This window comes from Pseudophryne corroboree, chromosome 2, assembly GCF_028390025.1.
Source record: "Pseudophryne corroboree isolate aPseCor3 chromosome 2, aPseCor3.hap2, whole genome shotgun sequence".
NCBI lineage: Eukaryota > Metazoa > Chordata > Amphibia > Anura > Myobatrachidae > Pseudophryne > Pseudophryne corroboree.
Genome location: NC_086445.1, coordinates 649,152,801 through 649,174,515, shown reverse-complemented (window position 1 = coordinate 649,174,515; position 21,715 = coordinate 649,152,801). Strand labels below are relative to the sequence as shown.

The window sequence follows — 21,715 nt, the reverse complement described above, 5'->3', positions numbered from 1 at the left end:
CTGGGGACTCCATAAGGACCATGGGGAATAGACGGGCTCCGCAGGAGACTGGGCACTCTAAAGAAAGATTAGGTACTATCTGGTGTGCACTGGCTCCTCCCTCTATGCCCCTCCTCCAGACCTCAGTTAGGGAAACTGTGCCCGGAAGAGCTGACATTACAAGGAAAGGATTTTGGAATCCAGGGTAAGACACATACCAGCCACACCAATCACACCGTAAAACTTGTGATAACCTTACCCAGTTAACAGTATGAACAACAACTGAGCATCACCCAACGGATGGCTCATAACAATAACCCTTTATCAAGCAATAACCATATACACGTATTGCAGAAAGTCCGCACTTGGGACGGGCGCCCAGCATCCATTACGGACTACGAGAAATAGAATTACCGGTGAGTAAATTCTTATTTTCTCTAACGTCCTAGTGGATGCTGGGGACTCCGTAAGGACCATGGGGATTATACCAAAGCTCCCAAACGGGCGGGAGAGTGCGGATGACTCTGCAGCACCGAATGAGCAAACACAAGGTCCTCCTCAGCCAGGGTATCAAACTTGTAGAACTTAGCAAATGTGTTTGAACCTGACCAAGTAGCCGCTCAGCAAAGCTGTAAGGTCGAGACCCCTCGGGCAGCCGCCCAAGAAGAGCCCACCTTCCTTGTGGAATGGGCTTTCACCGATTTTGGATGCGGCAATCCAGCCGCTGAATAAGCCAGCTGAATCGTGCTACAGACCTAGCAAGCAATAGTTTGCTTTGAAGCAGGAGCACCCAACTTATTGGGTGCATACAGAATAAACAGCGAGTCAGTTTTTCTGACTCCAGCCGTTCTGGAAACATATATTTTCAAAGCCCGGACTACGTCCAGCAACTTGGAGTCCTCCAAGTCCCGAGTAGCCGCAGGCACCACAATAGGTTGGTTCAAATGAAACGATGATACCACCTTTGGGAGAAATTGGGGACGAGTCCTCAATTCTGCCCTGTCCACATGGAAGATCAGATAAGGGCTTTTACATGACAAAGCCGCCAATTCTGACACACGCCTCGCCGATGCTAAGGCCAACAGCATGACCACTTTCCACGTGAGATACTTTAGTTCCACGGTCTTAAGTGGTTCAAACCAGTGGGATTTCAGGAAATCCAACACAACGTTAAGATCCCAAGGTGCCACTGGTGGCACAAAAGGAGGCTGAATATGCAGCACTCCCTTTACAAACGTCTGAACCTCAGGCAGTGAAGCCAGTTCTTTTTTAAAGAAAATGGATAGGGACAAAATCTGGACCTCTATGGACCCTAATTTTAGGCCCATAGTCACACCTGACTGTAGGAAGTGCAGAAATCGACCCAGCTGGAATTCCTCTGTAGGGGCCATCCTGGCCTCACACCAAGCAACATATCTTCGCCATATACGGTGATAATGCTTAGCTGTTACATCCTTCCTAGCTTTTATCAGCGTAGGAATCACTTCATCTGGGATGCCCTTTTCCGTTAGGATCCGGCGTTCAACTGCCATGCCGTCAAACGCAGCCGCGGTAAGTCTTGGAACAGACAGGGCCCCTGTTGCAACAGGTCCTGTCTGAGAGGTAGAGGCCATGGGTCCTCTGTGATCATCTCTTGTAGTTCTGGGTACCAAGTCCTTCTTGGCCAATCCGGAACGATGAGTATTGTTCTCACTCCTCTTTTTCTTAGTATTCTCAGTACTTTGGGTATGAGAGGAAGAGGAGCTAACACATATACCGACTGGAACACCCACGGTGTCACTAGCGCGTCCACAGCTTTTGCCTGAGGGTCCCTTGACCTGGCGCAATATCTTTTTATTGAGGCGGGACGCCATCATGTCCACCTGTGGCAGTTCCCATCGATTTGCAATCTGTGTGAAGACTTCTTGATGAAGCCCCCACTCTCCCGGGTGGAGGTCGTGTCTGCTGAGGAAGTCTGCTTCCCAGTTGTCCACTCCCGGAATGAACACTGCTGACAGTGCTTGCACGTGATTCTCCGCCCAACGAAGAATCTTTGTGGCTTCCGCTATTGCCACCCTGCTTCTTGTGCCGCCCTGGCGGTTTACATGGGCGACCGCCGTGATGTTGTCTGACTGAATCAGCACTGGTTGGTCTCGAAGCAGGGGCTCCGCTTGACTCAGGGCGTTGTATATGGCCCTTAGTTCCAGTATATTTATGTGCAGACAAGTCTCCTGACTTGACCACAGCCCTTGGAAGTTTTTTCCCTGAGTGACTGCCCCCCATCCGCGGAGGCATGCATCCGTGGTTACCAGGACCCAGTCCTGTATGCCGAATCTGCGGCCCTCGAGAAGATGAGCACTCTGCAGCCACCACAGAAGAGACACCCTGGCCCTCGGGGACAGGGTGATCAACCGATGCATCTGAAGATGCGATCCGGACCACTTGTCCAACAGATCCCACTGAAATATCCTCGCATGGAACCTGCCGAAGGGAATGGCTTCGTATGAGGCCACCATCTTTCCCAGGACTCGCGTGCAGTGATGCACCGACAACTGTTTTGGTTTTAGGAGGTCCCTGACCAGAGTCACTAATTCCTGGGCCTTCTCCTTCGGGAGAAACACCTTCTTCTGTTCTGTGTCCAGAATCATACCCAGGAAGGGCAGATGCGTCGTAGGAATCAGCTGCGACTTTGGAATATTCAGAATCCAGCCGTGCTGTTGCAACACTTCCTGAGAGTGTGCTACGCTGATCAACAACTGCTCCCTGGACCTCGCCTTTATGAGGAGATCGTCCAAGTACGGGATAACTGTAACTCCTTGCTTCCGAAGGAGTACCATCATTTCCGCCATTACCTTGGTAAATACTCTCGGTGCCGTGGACAGACCAAACGGCAACGTCTGGAATTGGTAATGACAGTCCTGTACCACAAACCTGAGGTACTTCTGGTGAGGTGGATAAATCAGGATTTTGGTACTTACCGATAAATCCCTTTCTCCGATTCCACAGGGGCCACTGGAGTGTAGTTACAATGGGGAGATAGTAGGTGGTATTGGTAGCTGGCACTTTAAAAATTCTCACACTGTGGCTAGCTCCTCCCCTACTATCTCCCCTCCAAGCCAGTCTACGTTAAACTGTGCCCGAGGAGAGCTGTAATAAACAAACCGTAAGGTAGAGGAGGTTAACGACGCCCTGTAAACCAGGCGAACACAAACTAAACCTGGAACAGAACCTGACAAAAAACCAGGCTAGCCTGAACCCAACAAGCAGTCATATGGTGATCTGCAATCGTTAATCAAACAAAAATCAGGAGAAACAGCGCTGGGCGGGCGTCCAGTGGCCCCTGTGGAATCGGAGAAAGGGATTTATCGGTAAGTACCAAAATCCTGATTTCTCCTTCATCCACTAGGGGCCACTGGAGTGTAGTTACAATGGGGACGTCCCAGAGCTCCCAAAAAACGGGTGGGAAAGCGCTGAGAGTCCTGTAAAAACTGCTCGGCCAAACAGTGATGCAGAGGCCGTAAAAGTGTCAAACTTGTAGAATTTGACAAAACGAATGTCGGTTTGACCAAGTAGCCGCCCGACAAAATATTCATGGAGACCCCGCGGGCGGCTGCCCACGAAGGTCTTACAATGCGCGTAAAGCGCGCTGAATTGGAAAACGGAGGTTCCCTAGTAACCGCCAAGAAGACTGTCTGATGATCAGATGTATCCAACTGTCCAGCATATGCTGGGGCCCCGGCTATTTAGTACGGGAGCATCGTCCAGAGCAAAGAAGAAAAAACACTTCATCGAATAGCCTGAGACCTCTGTAGAGAGAGTTGACGAGCCCTGACAACATTCAGAGAGGATTGAAAACCACTAGTGTCAGATTTATATGAAAAATGGACCTCCCCTCTGGAAGAAACGACCGCTGAGGCCGAAGCCGAGCCCGGGGAGTTGCCAATAGAGTACTCCCTGAACAAGAGGCCGAACTTACGGCCGCTAGGCTAATCTCATTTGGAAGAAAAGCGAAAAAGGCAGAGACCTAAAATTCCGGTCAGTGTGGTTTGAAGCGCAGCGGAGCAAAAAACCTCCCAGAGAAACCAAAGATGAATGGTAACTGGAAGAAGGGGGAAAAACCCCCTTTTATCTTCATTATGTTCCATAAAGTTTTCCCAAAGTGGCAAAAGCGAGAAGAGGTAATAGACTTCTGAAATCGGAGCCCAGTAGGCCTAACCGAACTAGGGAACTCCTCCCTTCTGAGGTCTCGTGAACAGTCACACGGGTAACCGAAACCAGTGTAAAATTGAACAAGGAGAAAAAAAAAAAAAAAAGGAGCCTGTTGAAGTAGACAGTCCCGTCGAGGTAGGAGCCAAGGCTCCTCTACTGACAACAGGCGTATCTGTATCTTCAAGTCATGCGTGGCCCAACCAGCGCCACCGAGAGGACTAGCACGCATAATCCCCTCCTGTGTTACTGAACATGAAGTAGAAATAGAAAAGGAGGCAGGATAGAATAACCAGAAAACTCCCCGGAGCCCTGAGGGCCTCCACGGCTACTGCCGTCCGAGAGTAATAAAGGGTTAAAGAGTCAGTCAGAACGCCCTGAGGTCGATCCGAAATCTCCGCCCACAGCGGACCAGCTGACAAAACTCCGGGGCATGTTCCCTCACCCAGGAGTCTGACCTGGTGGCTTGATCTGGAAACAAGATTGTTGTCCCCCGTTCCGAGAGGAATGGAGGCGACCACTCATTACGTCGCAACTTGACTGAAGAAATAGAGTCTCTGGTGCCGAGGAATGAAAAAACCTCTGACGGACCGTGTTGAGAAACGTCTATGCGGAGCATAAATTGGATCTGTGTCGAATCAGAAGCTCGTGGATCCTCCGGATATTCAGAAGCCACCTAATGTACAGAGTGGGATAGTAGCAGTAAATTGTCCCATTAGGGAACCAACGTCACCCACTGCCCTTGAAAAAGAGTTATTCTGTTATCTTCCTAAACTCTGTGGGAGCGGAAGAGAGAAGAGTAAAGGACTTACAGTGAAAATGAGAATCCTGTTAAGGGGGAATCTGAGAAAAGCCTGTCCAACGGAAATCAGTAAACAGGCATCTCTGAAGACAAGGGACACGTAAAACTCCCTTTCTTGTTTAAACTAGCAATCACAGACTAAAAGGATTGTAAGGCCAGAATAGGCCTGTCCGAGCCACTTGGCTTCGGAACGTGAAAAGAAAACAAAGGCCTGAGAACTGTCCTAATTCAAATGATATGTGTAAAACAGGGATCAACACCCTTTGCGGTTAGAAACCTATGGAGCGCAGCCTGCAGTATGACTCTCTTGTCATCGTAAATCAGCCGACCCATGCCGAGGGACTCCTGAGACGGTTGTAACCGCCCAAGCCTTCTCCCATCGACCTGCGCCTACCCTGGGACCCTGCAGGTGTAATGGGTGTATAGGATGACATAAAATCAGACTGGACTGAGGATGTTGAACCTCTGCTTCAGCCTTTTTACCCTGAGAACCCCTGGCGACGAAGATATCACCCGTGTGGAGTCAAAAACCTGAAAGGGCACGAAACAATCTAAAGGGAAGACCAGTAAAGGTCTGTCTTGGAGCTGGGGCAGTAGTAGGAGAAATCAAAGTGGACCTACCTCCATTGGTTCAAGAAATCCTGCAGAAAGTTCCTTCCCCAGAACCATCTGCCCCGTAGGATTTCATGTTTACTTGTCACTGTCGCAGCCCCAGAGGTCGTCGGGTTAAGACAGCCCAAGCGAAGATGCAGGGTCCGAGTCTGTAGACATGGAGACCTCCAAGGAACATAAAGCAGAATCGTGATTCTGACCTGTATCAAAGTATCAATTGATCCTGATGCGAAGCATCCTGTAACCTAGAGGACAATTGTTCCCCAACCTACCTGCTCCGGATACGGTAGAACCATGCTGCCGCATATGTCGATGGATCCCTGAGCAAGGTTGCCTCAGGAAAACGGCGGCTTGATGGACCGGCGATACACCGAGGTGTATACCCTAGAGAGGTTCTGATACCATCTCCTGCCATCTGCGGGGAAAAGATAGGAAAACAAACCCTGTTTGATACCTGATATTGTGTATTCGGGTGTCTGTCGGCCGCCTACCGGAGCCTGCCCAGCTCATCCGAAACTGAACCAGTCGCTGTCATTTTCGTCAATGGCGTGGAACCCTGATGGACTTGACGTGTCCTCCTCCTTTACCTGCAGTATCAGATGAACTGCTGTATTATGTACCTGTATATTCTGAGACACTGGTTCAGATCCACAGAAAACAGACATCAGTAATGCATGGAATGTTAGCAAAGTTTCTTTTTGGAAAGGTGTGTTTGGTCCCGCTGTGATTTGATCCTGTGACCTTGGAAACCAAAGTCCAAGGGCTTACCTGATGAGCTATTGTCTGGTTAATAGTGACATTACCTGCATCATTGATCAAACAGGGGTGTGCAGGTGCGTGGAGGGCGAAGCAGATGGCTCCGCCGCATACTTCACACCTAAGAGGGAATTCTTCGACTATCCCAGGAGAGACAAACGAAAGGAGAAAAGGTGGGTTAAATAAACAGAGCCCTACGTAAGGTCTGCACTATAATGTGTAGTGACCGATACGATTAAAATAAACTTTCTGGAGCAGCGGAGACCTGAACCAGCAACGCTGCGCTGTGGGACAGGAGTCTTAGCCCTAGGCTATAGGAGTTCTCCTTAAAGTTTTGTTTGGATTCAAACCCCTGTTCAGATACCCGCTACTAGCGTACTGAGCCGCAGCGCTATTTGTCTGATGCCTTACACGCATTCCACAATTACAAATAGCATTAGTAACTAGTGACAACAAGGAATAATAAAGGGAAGGCAACACCCCGCCCTGTATTTAGTGTACCGCTAATTAAGGTGCACCAGATGTTTCTCTGAGGTTCCGCTGGCTTTTCAAAATGGTGACCAGCCTGTGAGAAAGATGGGGGAAAATGTTATGTGCAAGATGTTGTTATTAGAAAACATTGCGGAAGTAGCCTACAGCACCTGGTATTCCCAGGCGGTCTCCCATCCAAGTACTAACCGGGCCTGACCCTGCTTAGTTTCCGAGATCAGACGAGATCGGGCGTGTTCAGGGTGGTGTGGCCGTAGGCTTTTATCCCCTATATCTGGTATTTTATGGATTTATCTATATACATACCTACACGCACTTAAATATATATATCTATATATATACATGCACAAACATAACTATATATGTATATATACACACACACCGTAGGTAAATAAATACTGCACAGTAGATCCTTTTAATTATTATTGAGCTGAGTCCCAGCTACTGTAATAGAGCAGGTTCCCTGATTTGCAAGTAGGAAAATGCTGGGTAGAGGACTCTACTGCAGGAGGAATGTATCTATATTTCAGCAGCCTGAAGTATCGAAAAGTTACAAATCCCAGAGCTGTTGCCTAGCGACGGGGAGACCTGGGAGCCCGCTGAGTAAAGCGGGTTAACTGTTAATATACCTGGGACTTTATTTGTATTTGTCTCTGAGTATGCAAGATTAGCCCACTGGGCTATAGGAGACACTGCAAATATGAAGCCAGGTCTGTGCAGGGAGGAAATGGCCGCCAGAGTGAAACTCCTCTGGGCTATGCGATAAAATCTATATAGTGGATAACTGGATTAGTGCTGAACCACTCTGACTATATCACATTCTCCTCAGCACCATGTGCATTAAACTCACATAAATGCCTATTACACTATAACAGTGGCCGGGGAGCGGAGAATGCTGAGCCCGCTGTACAGAGCAGGAGTTAGCTCCGCCCCCCGGCTATGGCGCCTTATTGCAAAACTAAGCGGGAAGCGAGCTGTACCCTCCGCTGGGCCTGCGAGTCACCGCCGGGGAGCGCTGAGCGCTGAGCCCGCTATACAGCGCTAGTAGAGCCCTGTATCTGCTAGCCGCCGCCGGGGAGTGTTGCGCTGAACAGAGCGCGAGTCGCCGCCTGGGAGCAGGGAGCGCTGAGCTCGCTCTACAGAGTGGGACTTAGCTCCGCCCCCTCCGTACAAGGCGCCAAATTTAAACATTGCTTTGCGCTCGAGCGGGATCCCTGTGCCGGCTCTGTGAGTCGCGCTGAGTGGGTGCGGGGGGTGCGGGGAGCTGGGGGAGCAGAGGGTTATCAGAATGACACACACCCGTTTTTCAGTCAGGGTTGTATAAACACATACTCAGCCTCCCCCAATCATCCTGTCTGTTTCTCCATGAGGAGGACAGGTAAGGATACAATAAAGTACATTACAGCCCCAGAGAGCCCTTCTGGAGTGGGTTGTACAACAATAAACAGATTGCTCTAAAAACATACATAGCCACCACAAATAAAGTATACTTCACTCACCACTGTGTTCTTGGTGGATCGGCCCCGACACACGCCGCACGCAGCGGCGTCCAGCCGGAATCTTCTGTGGTGGGGTGGTCCCGACACAAGCCGCACGCAGCGGTGTCCGACCATTTTTGATACTCACCGCTGCCATGCTGCCGGAATCTTCTGCTGGATGGAGTGGCCGCGACACGCGCCGCACGCAGCGGTGTCCGCCAACTCAGGAGAGCTCAGTGTCTCCCTCAGCCGGGGCCCATCCCTAGCCGCACGCAGCTGCGATGGGACCCCGCCGGCAGCTCCCACGGTGCAGACTGGCAGTGGCAGAGCTGCCAGTCTGTGAGTGTGTGTAAGAAAAATAAAATAATAAAGAAAAAAGAAGAAAATTCTTCAGCTAAACCCAAGTGAACCAGCTACCTCGGGCACTTAACTAAGACTGGCTTGGAGGGGAGATAGTAGGGGAGGAGCTAGCCACAGTGTGAGAATTTTTAAAGTGCCAGCTACCAATACCACCTACTATCTCCCCATTGTAACTACACTCCAGTGGCCCCTAGTGGATGAAGGAGAAATGGGGACATGCAAGTAAGCATCCTTGATGTACAGAGATACCATAAAATCCCCCTCTTCCAGGCTTGCAATGACCGCTCTGAGCGATTCCATTTTGAACTTGAATTTTTTCATATAAATGTTCAAGGATTTTAAATTCAGAATGGGTCTTACCGAACCGTCCGGTTTCGGTACCACAAACAGTGTGGAATAGTAACCCCTTCCCTGTTTAAGGAGGGGGACCATTATTATCACTTGCTGAAGGTACAGCTTGTGAATTGTCGCCAGGACTACCTCCCTTTCTGTGGGGGAAGCTGGTAAGGCTGATTTTAGGTAACTGTGAGGGGGAGTCACTTCGAACTCCAGCTTGTATCCCTGAGATACAATTTGTATAGCCCAAGGATCCACCTGTGAGCGAACCCACTGATTGCTGAATTTTCTGAGACGTGCCCCCACCGCTCCTGGCTCCGCCTGTGGATCCCCAGCGTCATGCGATGGACTTAGTGGAAGCCGGGGAGGACTTTTGTTCCTGGGAACTAGCTGCATAGTGCAGCTTCTTACCTCTACCCCTGCCTCTGGCAAGAAAGGACGCACCTCTGACCTTCTTGCTTCTCTGAGAATGAAAGGACTGCATTTGATAATACGGTGCTTTCTTAGGCTGTGAGGAAACCTGAGGCAAGAAAGTCGACTTTCCAGCTGTCGCTGTGGACACAAGGTCCGAGAGACCGTCCCCAAACAATTCCTCACCCTTATAAGGCAAAACCTCCATGTGTTTTTTAGAATCGGCATCCCCTGTCCATTGCAGAGTCCATAAGACCCTCCTGGCAGAAATGGACATTGCATTAATTCTAGAGCCCAGCAGGCAAATGTCCCTCTGGGCATCCCGCATATATAAGACGGCGTCTTTTATATGGCCCAGGGTTAGCAATACAGTATCCCTGTCCAGGGCATCTATGTCCTCTGACAGAGTATCTGTCCATGCTGCTACAGCGCTACACATCCAGGCTGAAGCAATAGCTGGTCTCAGTAGAGTACCAGAGTGTGTATACACTGACTTCAAGATAGCTTCCTGCTTCCTATCCGCAGGATCCTTTAGGGCGGCCGTATCCTGAGACGGCAGGGCCACTTTCTTAGATAAGCGTGTCAGCGCCTTGTCTACCCTAGGGGAGGACTCCTAACGTAACCTATCCGTTGGCGGGAAAGGGTACGCCAGCAGTAATTTTTTGGAAATCACTAATTTCTTATCAGGGGAGCTCCACGCTTCTTCACATAACTCATTTAATTCATGTGACGGGGGAAAAGTCACTGACTGCTTTTTCTCCCCAAACATATACACCCTCTTGTCAGGGACAGGGTTAACCTCTGAAATGTGCAATACATCTTTCATTGCAATAATCATGTAGCGGATGGCCTTGATCATCTTAGGCTGTAATAGTGCCTCATCATCGTCGACACTGGAGTTGGACTCCGTGTCGGCATCTGTGTCAACCATCAGAAATAGAGGGCGTTTAGGAGACCCTGACGGCCTGAGTCGCCTGGGCAGGCCCGGGTTGAGAGCCCGGCTGTCCCACGGCTGCAGCGTCATCAAACCTTTTATGTAATGAGCTTACATTATCATTTAAGACCTTCCACATATCCATCCAATCAGGTGTCGGCCCAGACGGCGGCGACACCACATTTATCTGCACTTGCTCCGCCTCCATGTAACCCTCCTCAAACATGTCGACACAGCCGTACCGACACACAGCACACACACAGGGAATGCTCTGACTGAGGACAGGACCCCACAAAGGCCTTTGGGGAGACAGAGAGAGAGTATGCCAGCACACACCACAGCGCTATATAACCCAGGGATATTCACTATAATAAGCGATTACCCAATAGCTGCCGATTTAATGACTTTTGCGCCTAAATTTATGTGCCCCCCCCTCTCTTTTTTACCCTTCTTGTATCTGGATACTGCAGGGGAGAGCCTGGGGAGCGTCCTTCCAGCGGAGCTGTGAAGAGAAAATGGCGCTGGTGTGCTGAGGAAGAAAGCCCCGCCCCCTCAGCGGCGGGCTTCTGTCCCGCTTCTGTGTGAAAAAAATGGTGGGGTTTTTTACATATATACAGTGCCTGACTGTATATATGTATGTTATGCCACAATGGTACTTCAATTGCTGCCCAGGGCACCCCCCCCCAGCACCCTACAGTGACCGGAGTGTGAAAGTGTGCTGGGAGCAATGGCGCACAGCTGCGGTGCTGTGCGCTACCTTAAATGAAGACAGGAGTCTTCAGCCGCCGATTTCGCCGTCTTCAAGCTTCTGTTCTTCTGGCTCTGCGAGGGGGACGGCGGCGCGGCTCCGGGAACGGACGATCGAGGACAGATGCCTGTGTTCGAACCCTCTGGAGCCAATGGTGTCCAGTAGCCTAAGAAGCGCAACCTAGCTGTAGACAGGTAGGTTTGCTTCTCTCCCCTCAGTCCCACGTAGCAGAGAGTCTGTTGCCAGCAGAAGCTCACTGAAAATAAAAAACCTAACAAATACTTTCTTTTACTAGCAGGCTCAGGAGAGCCCACTAGGAGCACCCAGCTCTGGCCGGGCACAGATTCTAACTGAGGTCTGGAGGAGGGGCATAGAGGGAGGAGCCAGTGCACACCAGATAGTACCTAATCTTTCTTTAGAGTGCCCAGTCTCCTGCGGAGCCCGTCTATTCCCCATGGTCCTTACGGAGTCCCCAGCATCCACTAGGACGTTAGAGAAATGGGATCTAGGCCAGTGGCGGAACTACCACCAGTGTAGGCAGTGCCTTGCACTGGGGCCCGCCACAAAGCATTTTGTCGCACATGGGCCCACCACTCGCTAGTTCCGCCACTGATCTAGGCGCTACCCTAATGTCACACCTCCAGAGCAGCACTTTGTAATTATTTTATTTATTATGATTGGCTTTGTATTTCCTGGCTCCTATAGAATCTGGTCGCCAGTGCTAAAAGTTTAGTCACCATTGCAGGCTGGCACACAGAATTTGTCAACCCCTGCCTTATTTAGATTGAATTAAAGAATGCACACATTTAACATGACTTACATCTTTGTTGAATTGCATTCAGACTACTAAGGTGGGAAAGGCACCCCCACCAATATGGAGCAGCAAACGTTTGTGCCACAATAGAGACAGGAATAACTAGGTACAATACGTGTGGCTTTCCACAGTACAACAGCCTGCGCTCAGCTCTTACATAGAAATCCCAGTTATGTCACCAAGATTTACTGTGTATATGTTGGACTAGTTCTATAGTAATAACGTAGCATATAGAACACAGGGACACATACATCAGAAACCAATTCTAAAGGCCTATGGTCATCACAGCAGAGATGCCATGGACTGCGGGATGTAGCTGGGCGTTTGTTATTTTGTTTCCGTCCCCGGCCCGCACCCCATGCCAGGCCGCTTGCTGCAGGATTGCATCAGATGTGCCTCCAGCACATGCTCTCCGTAGCTGACTGTAATGTCCTCACTGATACACTCCAACCTCCCGTTTGGTAGCAAAAATAACTGCATTAGACAAAGTAGCAAATACTTTCAAATCTATATTTCGATTGTGATCCCATGCATTCAAAATAAGGTCAACGGACTAAGGCGAGATTGCAGAAAGCTTGGAGAGAGGTACAATGGAGAAAAGTAAACGTACCAACTAATTAGCTCCTGTCAAAAATGACAGGAGCTGATTGGTTGGTGCTTTACACCTCTCCAAGCTTTCATAAATCTCTCCCTATATACAGACTCACATCTAGACTGGATATAATACAATATTCCCGGTATTACTCACATTTTCTCCACGCAATATCTGATTTCAATAATGCATCTACCAAGTCCGGATCCTTAAACCTCTTTCTCTGATTCTCTTTAATAAGCTCCGCATCCCCACCCTTGTCCTCACGAAACAAATCTAGATCTAAAACCATAGCGTAAAGAGAAGTAGGGACTGCAGACAAATCCTACGTGAATGTAGCTCCAACCCGCCGGCGATTAATGAGTGTGCGCGATAAGATTGCGTGTCAGAGGAAGAAAGGATGTCACAGTCATGTGACGGAGAGGGGGGTGGAACCGGGCGAATGGCAGAGTGAAAGAGGTAATGACAAAAGATTGGGTGAAAACCAAAACAGGACGTTTCCCTGCAGCGTTCGCAGCCGTTGTGACAGCTCCATAACGGCAGAGGTCCCCATTTATCAACTAGTTTAATCTACTATTCTTTTTGAATGTTTACAGCTACAGCTATTTATCTTTATAGTTAGCAATATTTAAGGCAGTGCTGTTTATGTTGCAGCATAGGCGTGCGCAGCACATTTTATTAGGGGGTGCACCGGTCGGAGTGGTGTGTCAAGCACTGCATTGGGCGTGTCTAGCACCATCTATTGACGGTCAACGCAATATAAAATATCCAACCTTGTACCAATCCTAATAAAGCAGATACATTGTCAGATGTTGTGGTGTGCACCAAACAAACACCCCTGATGGCACTCACTGCAATTACACTGCTCCTCCTCAGCCTGGTCTGGCTCCCCCTCTCTTTCCTCTGCAAGCTGCAGCATCTTACTTACAAGTCAGTCACTCACCGACACTGACAGTCGCAGACTAGTACTGCTGCTGCTGGAAAAACGAGTGACGTGTCAATGCTGCTGCCAACCGCCTGCCAGTATTGAATTAGTCTTCCTGAGAGGAACACTGGCTGCATGCTGATCCTCATCGGTGGCTGGCGTTGGCATAGCATAGAAGGAGAGTGCTGGGCATGTGGCAGGTGGGCGTGCAAGCAGCATGACGTAATCACATCACGCTGTTTTTGTACATTGAGGTGGAGCCGGGAGTTTGAAAGCCGGTGTCAGTGGCACCCTTGATTAACCCAGGGGTCCGGTCAGTAATACAGTACTGACAGGGTGCAGCGCAGAGGGGACAGTAATCAGCCTGCTCAGCGATCGCTGCATCAGGCATGCGAGATCGGGGTGCCAGACATTAGGGGGTGCCTGTGCGCACCAGGCACCCCCCCTGCGCACACCTATGTGTTGCAGTTGTATTAAGCCTGGAGGAGATGTAAAGAAGTGATAAAGCAGTGATAAGTGCAAGGTGATAACGAACCGGCCAGTCAGCTCCTATCATTTTTCAAATCCGTGGCTGGTGTGCAGCGCAGCCCTGTCGCTACCCGCTCAGCAAAGGGATGCAGAGAAGGGAGGTGCTCTCCCGCTCTGCATCCCTGCTGCTGCGCCTGTCCCCTGCTGCTGCTGGCTGCTGCGCAGTGTGACAGGCGTCGGCGGGCAGCTGCAAGCCTCCAGTCTTCCACTTGACAGCGACAGTGTTCGGCAAAAAGGGAGTGGAGTTTCACGTTGCTGAGAAGGCGAAGCTACACGAAATCATCAATGGTCTATGGGGGTCATTCCGAATTGATCGTAGCTGCGCTAAATTTAGCGCAGCTACGATCAGGCACTCAGAGATGCGGGGGGGATTCCCAGCACAGGGCTAGTCCGCTCCGCATGTCAGTGCCGCCCCCCCCCCCCCCTTCCCACATACACACTTCCAGCAGAAATGCAAAAGCATCGCACAGCGGCGATGCTTTTGCATTTGAGGAGTAACTCCCAGCCAGCGCAGCTCCTGCGGCTGGCCAGGAGAACCCCTTCGCTGCCCGGGTCACAGCGGCTGCGTGTGATGTCACTCAGCCACCGCGGCCCACCCCCCCAACGGTCCAGCCACGCCTCTAAACGGCGGCTTAATACCGCTGTCCAGCCCCCTCCCACCCAGTGACCACCTCTGCCTGTCAATCATGCAGAGGCGATCGCTAGGGTACAACGGCCATCGGCCGTCCAGCATGCGACGGCGCATGCGCAGATCCAACCCGATCGCTTCGCTGCGACAAACTGCGGCAATCAATCGGGTCAGAATGACCCCCTATGACCGATGTCGAATACTTTTACCATCGATGGGGGAGATCCAGATGGTTTCCCACCATCAATGGTTCAGTGCTATCGAATAATATTATTTTTTACCTCTCAAAGTGTCAGGGCACATAGCTTAGGCCTGCCGCCTGACACCCATGAAGCCACACCCCAGGCTCTGATTGGCCTGCAAAGAAAAAAAGGGGATGTCTCCCAGCGCTAACGTTGTCAGGTGTGTAATAAGTGGTAGATGGCAGTATCTGCTCGTGGAAATTAAAATCACTCAAACATCGATGTAATTTCAAAATAAAAGTAGTATTTTATTAATCTGGCACAGGATAAAAAGTTCTTTTATACAGTGAACCCTAATACGGAGATCCTCACTATTATTAAAAAATACTTAAGTGATCCTAATACCGGTATGCTCAATACAAACAAAACAATCACATACAACAATGAACATATAAAACCAGTGATACGCTAAGTCGCGATTTATTCACTTGGAGACATCCCTTTTTTTTCTTTGCACTTTTGTGAGGATAGTGGAAATCCTCATCCCTGCTCCATAGCAGCTTAAATTGATCAGGCGAGGCATAACAGCGCAGTCCTCCATTCCTTGTTTTGATCTGATTGGCCTGCATTTCATCGAACTGAAATGCAGGAGTGACCATTGATGGGTAAAACCTTCGATGGATCCCTTCCAGATGGTTTCACACCATCGAGGATATCCATCAATGGTACCATCAATGGTGACCATCAATGGATAACCCACCGATGCCCATCCCTAGGGTGAGGGGTAGGGAGTAGTGTGAGAAAACACAGCAGCCAGCAGAGGAGAGGGAGGTGTTACTAGGGATGGCCATCGGTGGGGTGTCCATCGATGGTTGCCATTGATGGTACAATCGACAATAACCATCAGTGGTACACAAACCATCTATGGTGAACCATCGATGGTTTGCACCACCCGATGTTCACCACTGAAAGGTGCAGGCTGGTCCACGGACCAATGAAAAACCAGGGGCGGGGCTTAGCTGTGTTGGGGGCGGAGCCAATCTCCATGTCCCGGCACCACATAAAAAAAAGTATTTAGTTATACCTTTCCATCGATGGAGGGAAATCATCTGGTTCAACCCCATCGATGGCAAAAGTATTCTACAACGGCCATAAACCATCGATGATTTTGAATCATCGATGGCCATCCCTAGGTGTTACACAGAGCCTTCTCTCCTCTCTGGTGACGTATTTCCTCCCTCATCCTGCTCCAGCACCCCCTACCAGAGAGAGGGGGACATTTACTATGCATTGATAAGAGCGGAGAAGTGAGCCAGTGGAGAAGTTGCCCATTGCAACTAATCAGCACTGAAGTAACATCTATAATTTGCATACTATAGAATGATACAAAGCTGCTGATTGGTTGATGGAGCCACTTCTCCACTGGCTCACTTCTCCGCTCTTATCATTGCTTAGTAAATGTCCCCCAGAGAGAGTTGTCTGGGGGCTGAGGATAAAACCCATGCCTGCCAGTCCTCATGTCACTTATGAGAAGTAAAAATATATACTGTTATTGTCATAAAATGTATCAGAGATTTAAAAGACATATGCAGTACATCGTATAGAGCCACAAACCACATGCAGACTAGTAAAATAAAATCATGCTTTTGTTGGATTCAAACCTATGACAAGCTTACATTGATAGTATAAGACCAACACTCTGCCAGCTGAGCTAACCAGTCTGCACATGGTTGTCATAAAATTTATCAGAGATTGAAGTAACTAAGCTACAATGTGCAAGGTACTAAACATTAAATATTCTATAGAGTGTCATAAGCAAGTCATTAGAATACTTTACTACTAAATTTAAGACATATGCATTTAATATTTGAGGAAACAAAGAGAAAATAAAGCTATCTATTGGGTTTCACTAAAAAGTCCATTGGAAGACTTGACTATTGTTTTTAAAAAACACACAGATGGGTCCATGTTTATCTTGAATTTTAGTAGGATTAACTGAGACTGGGCAGTCGGATTTAATTCCCTGCTGTAATGACTTAATCCCCTGCTGTATTGTTCTCTGTATTGTATTGCAGCTGAGAACAATAGATGAATGGTTTATGATAATAAACCATGGTGTGCCTAGGCGCAGCAAACTTGCCAAGTTATCCGTGGACCCATCTGCATGCATTACATAGTATAGAGCCACAAACCACATGCAGACTAGTTAAATAAAAGCATGGTTACATTGCATTCAAACCTATAACAGGTTTACATTGATAGTGCAAAACCAACTATCTACCAACTGCGCCAACCAATCTGCACACAAATGTCATCAATTTTTTTCAGAGATTTAAGTAAATAATCTACAATGTCCAAGGTACTAAACGATATATTCTACGGTGTGTCATAAGAAAGTCATTAGAATACTTGACATCTAAAGTTATAAGACATATGAATTCAATATTTGAAGAAACAAAGAGAAAATACAGCTATCTATTGGGTTTCACTAAAAAGTCCATTGAAAAACTAGATTATTGTTTTTAAAAGACACATATATTACATAGTATAGAGCCACAAACCACATGCAGATTAGTAAAATAAAAAATGCTTATGTTGGATTCAAACCCATGACAGACTTAAATTGATAATGTAAGACCAACATTCTATCAACTGAGCTAACCAGAATGCACACAACTGCTGTCAAATTGATCAGAGATTTAAGTATATAAACTACAAAGTCCAACGTACTAAACATGATATATTCTATAGGGTGTCATAAGCAAGTCACTAGAATACTTTACTACTAAAGTTATAAGACATATGCATTCAATATTTGAGGAAACAAAGGGAAGATAAAGCTATCTGTTGGGTTTCACTAAAAAGTCCATTGGAACACTTGACTATTGTTTTTAAAAGACATATGCAGTACATCGTATAGAACCACAAACCACATGCAAACTAGTAAAATAAAAACATACATTGTATTCAAACCTATGATAGGCTTACATTGATAGTGTAAGACCAACACTCTACCAACTGCGCTAACCAGTCTGCACACATATAGCACCAAATTTATCAGAGATTTAAGTAAAATAGCTGCAATGTCCAAGGTACTAAACATGATATATTCTATGGGGTGTCATAAGCAAGACATTAGAATACTTTACTATTAAAGTTATAAGACATATGCATTCAATATTTGAGAAAACAAAGAGAAAATAAAGCTATCTATTGGGTTTCACTAAAAAGTCCATTGGAAGACTTGACTATTGTTTTTAAAAGACACACAGATGGGTCCATGTTTATCTTTTTTTTAAATTCAATAATCTTTTATTGTTTTTACTTTTTTAAATAAACAAAAAACAAACCGTTGACTACAGTACGGTACTGAAATTAGGGGAATGCGCAGATTCCCAACACTAGTAATTTCCAAAAATAGCATTGGAGATGTGCAGGCTTATATACGGAGATTAACAGACAGAAATCAACGTAAAACATTACAAGTCATCATTGGCTGCTGAAGTACATTACATATATATGTCACTTGCCACGAAGCACAACTGTGCACTACAATACAAGGCAGCAAGCACGGGCAGAGGAGTGGCTGGTCGCAGGTTACAGAAAACACATTTAAGAAGAAAAGGCAACTGTCCCAATGGAGATCTAGCTACTATAAATCCACACAAACCTACTGGCACGTACCGCAAACCGCCACATATCTAAGTATTAACCACACAGTGGCGATTATTCAGACATTCTGGCTTGTTGAGTATGGGGACTCAAGCCATCTACTCCATAAGTCATGATATTTTTTCCTTGCTTTCCTGGCTAGGTATACATATTTCTCGTGAGAGGCCATATCATTAACAAGCGACATCCAGGATTAGAATGTGGGAGCTCCTGTGGCCAACCAAAGCCTAGCAATACACACCTTGGCCAGGACACATAGAGTTTAATTATATAGCGTCTGGAAGGGGCATCCAGTGCGTCCTCCTCCATAGCTGACAACACACAAGTCACCGGGGTGCACACAAAATACGGAATTCCAGTCGACACCAGGGTATTAACAACACCAGACCAGAATGCAGCAATCTTGGGGCAAAGCCATAGAATGTTCCAGAAATCTGCATCTAAACTGCCACATTTAGGACATCTGGTAGAGTGGGTACCTCCCATACGACATAGTCGCACAGGTGTCATATTGTCATGACCCCACCGCGGCCGCCGGGCTTGTCCCTCCGAGGCTGCCCGGGCGGCCGTCCCCGCTGGAGGTTTCCGTCATCCGGCGCTCCGTCCGGCGTCCATAGTATGGACGTCACGGGCGCGTCCGACGTCTCTAGGGACGGGTGACGTCATCAGCACCTGGCCAATCAGGGGCTGGCGGGAAGTACAAATCTAGACGCCGGGCAGAGCTCCGGCGCCTGAGTATCATCGCTACTACTGTACCTGTGATCTCCAGAGCTCCCGTGCTTCCAGCGTCCCGTGCTTCCAGCGTCCCGTGCTTCCAGCATCTCCGTGCCTCTGCACCTCCGTGCTTCCAGCATCTCCGTGCCTCTGCACCTCCGTGCCCCAGCATCTCCGTGCCTCAGCACTCAGCACCTCCGTGTCTCCAGTGTCTCCGTGCCTCAGCACCTCCGTGCCTCCAGCCCCTCCGTGCCTCCAGCACCTCTGTGCCTCCAGCACTTCTGTGCCTCCAGCACCTCTGTACCTCCAGCACCTCTGTGCCTCAGCACTCAGCACCTCTGTGTCTCCAGCACCTCCGTGCCTCAGCACCTCCATTTCTCAGCACTTCCGTGCCTTCAGCACCACTGTGCCTCAATACCTCCGTGCCTCCAGCACCACCGTGCCTCCAAGCATCTCAACGTCTCTAAGCGCCTCGGCGCCTTCAAACACCTCAGTGCCTCTAGCATTTCGGTGCCTCCAGCACCCCAACATCGCTCACAGTAAGCTTTTGGTACTCTCCACTAATTCATCAGCACCTTTGCAAGTCTTGTCTTTCATGAGACCTTCAAGTATTCTCCCGTGCCTCCTGCCTACCGTCTTAATCCTGTATGAGGAAGACCTACATCCGGCCATCCCTACTGCGACCGAGTAGCGGTTCCTCTTCCCGGTCACCGGAAGAAGCCCCGAGTCCACAACACTTCCAAACCAGGTCAGTGATAGTATACTCAGGCCCCATGGACCTGGGGAATCGGAACACAGAGTCGAGCGCCATCCAAAGTTTGGCTTCCCGAGTTCAGTCTCAAGAGGCGACACAGGGTCAGGTGATGCAATATCTCCAGGAATTGTCCGGCCGATTGGATCAAATCCAAGCATCCTTAGCCTCCGCAATTCCGGCTCCAGTTCCCGTAACTGCTCCAGTTGCTGTTTCCAGTAATGTCCAACCTCCGGCCGATACCAGGTCACATCTCCAGCTTCCTACTGCTTCCAGCTATTATGGGAACCCAAAGAATTGCCGTGGTTTTCTAAATCAGTGCGAGGTGCACTTCGAGCTGCTCTCTCATAACTTCCCTACGGATCGCTCTAAGGTAGTGTATATCATTTCCCTGCTTGAAGGGTCAGCGTTGGATTGGGTGTCTCCGTTATGGGAACGATCTGATCCCGTGGTTTCCAACTACACCAACTTCATCACGTCCTTTCGAAGAATCTTCGACGAGCCCAACAGGATGACCACTGCTTCTTCCGACTTGCTCCGTGTTCGTCAGGGCTCCCATTCCGTGGGTTAGTACGTTGTTCATTTCCAGACCATTGCCTCTGAATTGCGCTGGAATAATGACGCTCTGAGAGCTGCCTTCTGGAACGGTCTCTCTGACCGGCTGAAAGATGAGTTGGTCACAAGGGATCTGCCGGATCCATTAGATGAGTTGATTTCCCTTTGCGTCAAGGTGGATCTTCGGATGCAGGAGCGTGGAAGAGAACGTAGCCGTTCAGATCGTTCCAGGTTCCGGAATCCTACTCCTAGACCGGTGGCTGTGCCTAGCTCGGAAGAGCCCATGCAAATTAACCGATCCCGACTGTCTCCGGAAGAACGACCGCGTCGTCGAGAGGGTATACTTTGCCTTTACTGTGGAGCCGCAGATCATTTCCTCAAGTCTTGTAAATCCCGTCCGGGAAACGGGCAGGTCTAGCTTGTTCCGGAGGAGTCAAGCTGGGGGTCACGACAAAATCTTCTCCAATTTTGGACTGTTTGCTTCCTGTAACCTTAGTCACTGATTCAGCCTCTAAGTCTTGTGAAGCCCTGTTGGATTCCGGAGCTGCGGGGAACTTCGTTTCTTCCTCCTGTGTCCAAAACATGGATTTAAAGTTATGGCCTATCGAGCGGCCTATTTCGTTGACAGCTATCAACGTTACTAGAATTTCCAAGGGTGTCATAATGTGGCGCACGGAGCCAGTTAAGCTGCAGGTCGGGGCTCTACATCAAGAAAGTCTGGAACTCTTGGTGATTCCAGAAATGCATCATGATCTGGTCCTTGGAATGCCTTGGCTGAAAATTCATAATCCCCACATTGACTGGAAGTCTTCTCAAATTCTGTCTTGGAGTTCCTTTTGTCGCGCTAACTGTCTCACTCCCGTTTGTCCGCTCCGTGTCTCTTCTAAGACGGATGAAGAACATATTCCGGAGGCGTATCAAGGGTTCAAGGATGTGTTTTCGGAACAGGCAGCTGATCTGTTACCACCTCATAGGCCTTGGGACTGCCCTATTGACCTTGTCCCAGGGAAGACGCCACCTCGTGGTCGCACATATCCCCTGTAACTTCTCGAGACTCAAGCTATGTCGGAATATATTAAGTCCAATCTGCTCAAGGGATTTATTCGCCCCTCTTCCTCCCTTGCTGGAGCGGGCTTCTTTTTCGTGAAGAAGAAGGACGGGAGGTTGAGACAATGTATCGACTACCGCGGTTTAAACGATATCACCATCAAGAATAAATATCCCTTGCCACTAATCACAGAGTTATTTGATAGGGTTCGTGGCG

At 48.7% G+C, this 21,715-nt stretch overlaps 1 protein-coding gene and 1 non-coding gene across 2 annotated transcripts in view; both read right to left on the bottom strand.

The window, feature by feature from the left end:
• The window catches only part of SARS1 (seryl-tRNA synthetase 1), a 272,219-nt gene extending 259,323 nt beyond the window's left edge, over positions 1–12,896 (bottom strand). Inside the window, exon 1 of the mRNA XM_063954995.1 lies at positions 12,653–12,896. Within this exon, the coding sequence (XP_063811065.1) occupies positions 12,653–12,788 (136 nt within the window). The 5' untranslated portion in view covers positions 12,789–12,896. The remainder of the gene's footprint in view (positions 1–12,652) is intronic.
• LOC135052111 (5S ribosomal RNA) lies at positions 6,964–7,082 on the bottom strand. Its single transcript, XR_010242221.1, has one exon. It is a non-coding gene; the product is annotated as a 5S ribosomal RNA (ribosomal RNA).
• Positions 12,897–21,715: the final 8,819 nt, after the last annotated feature.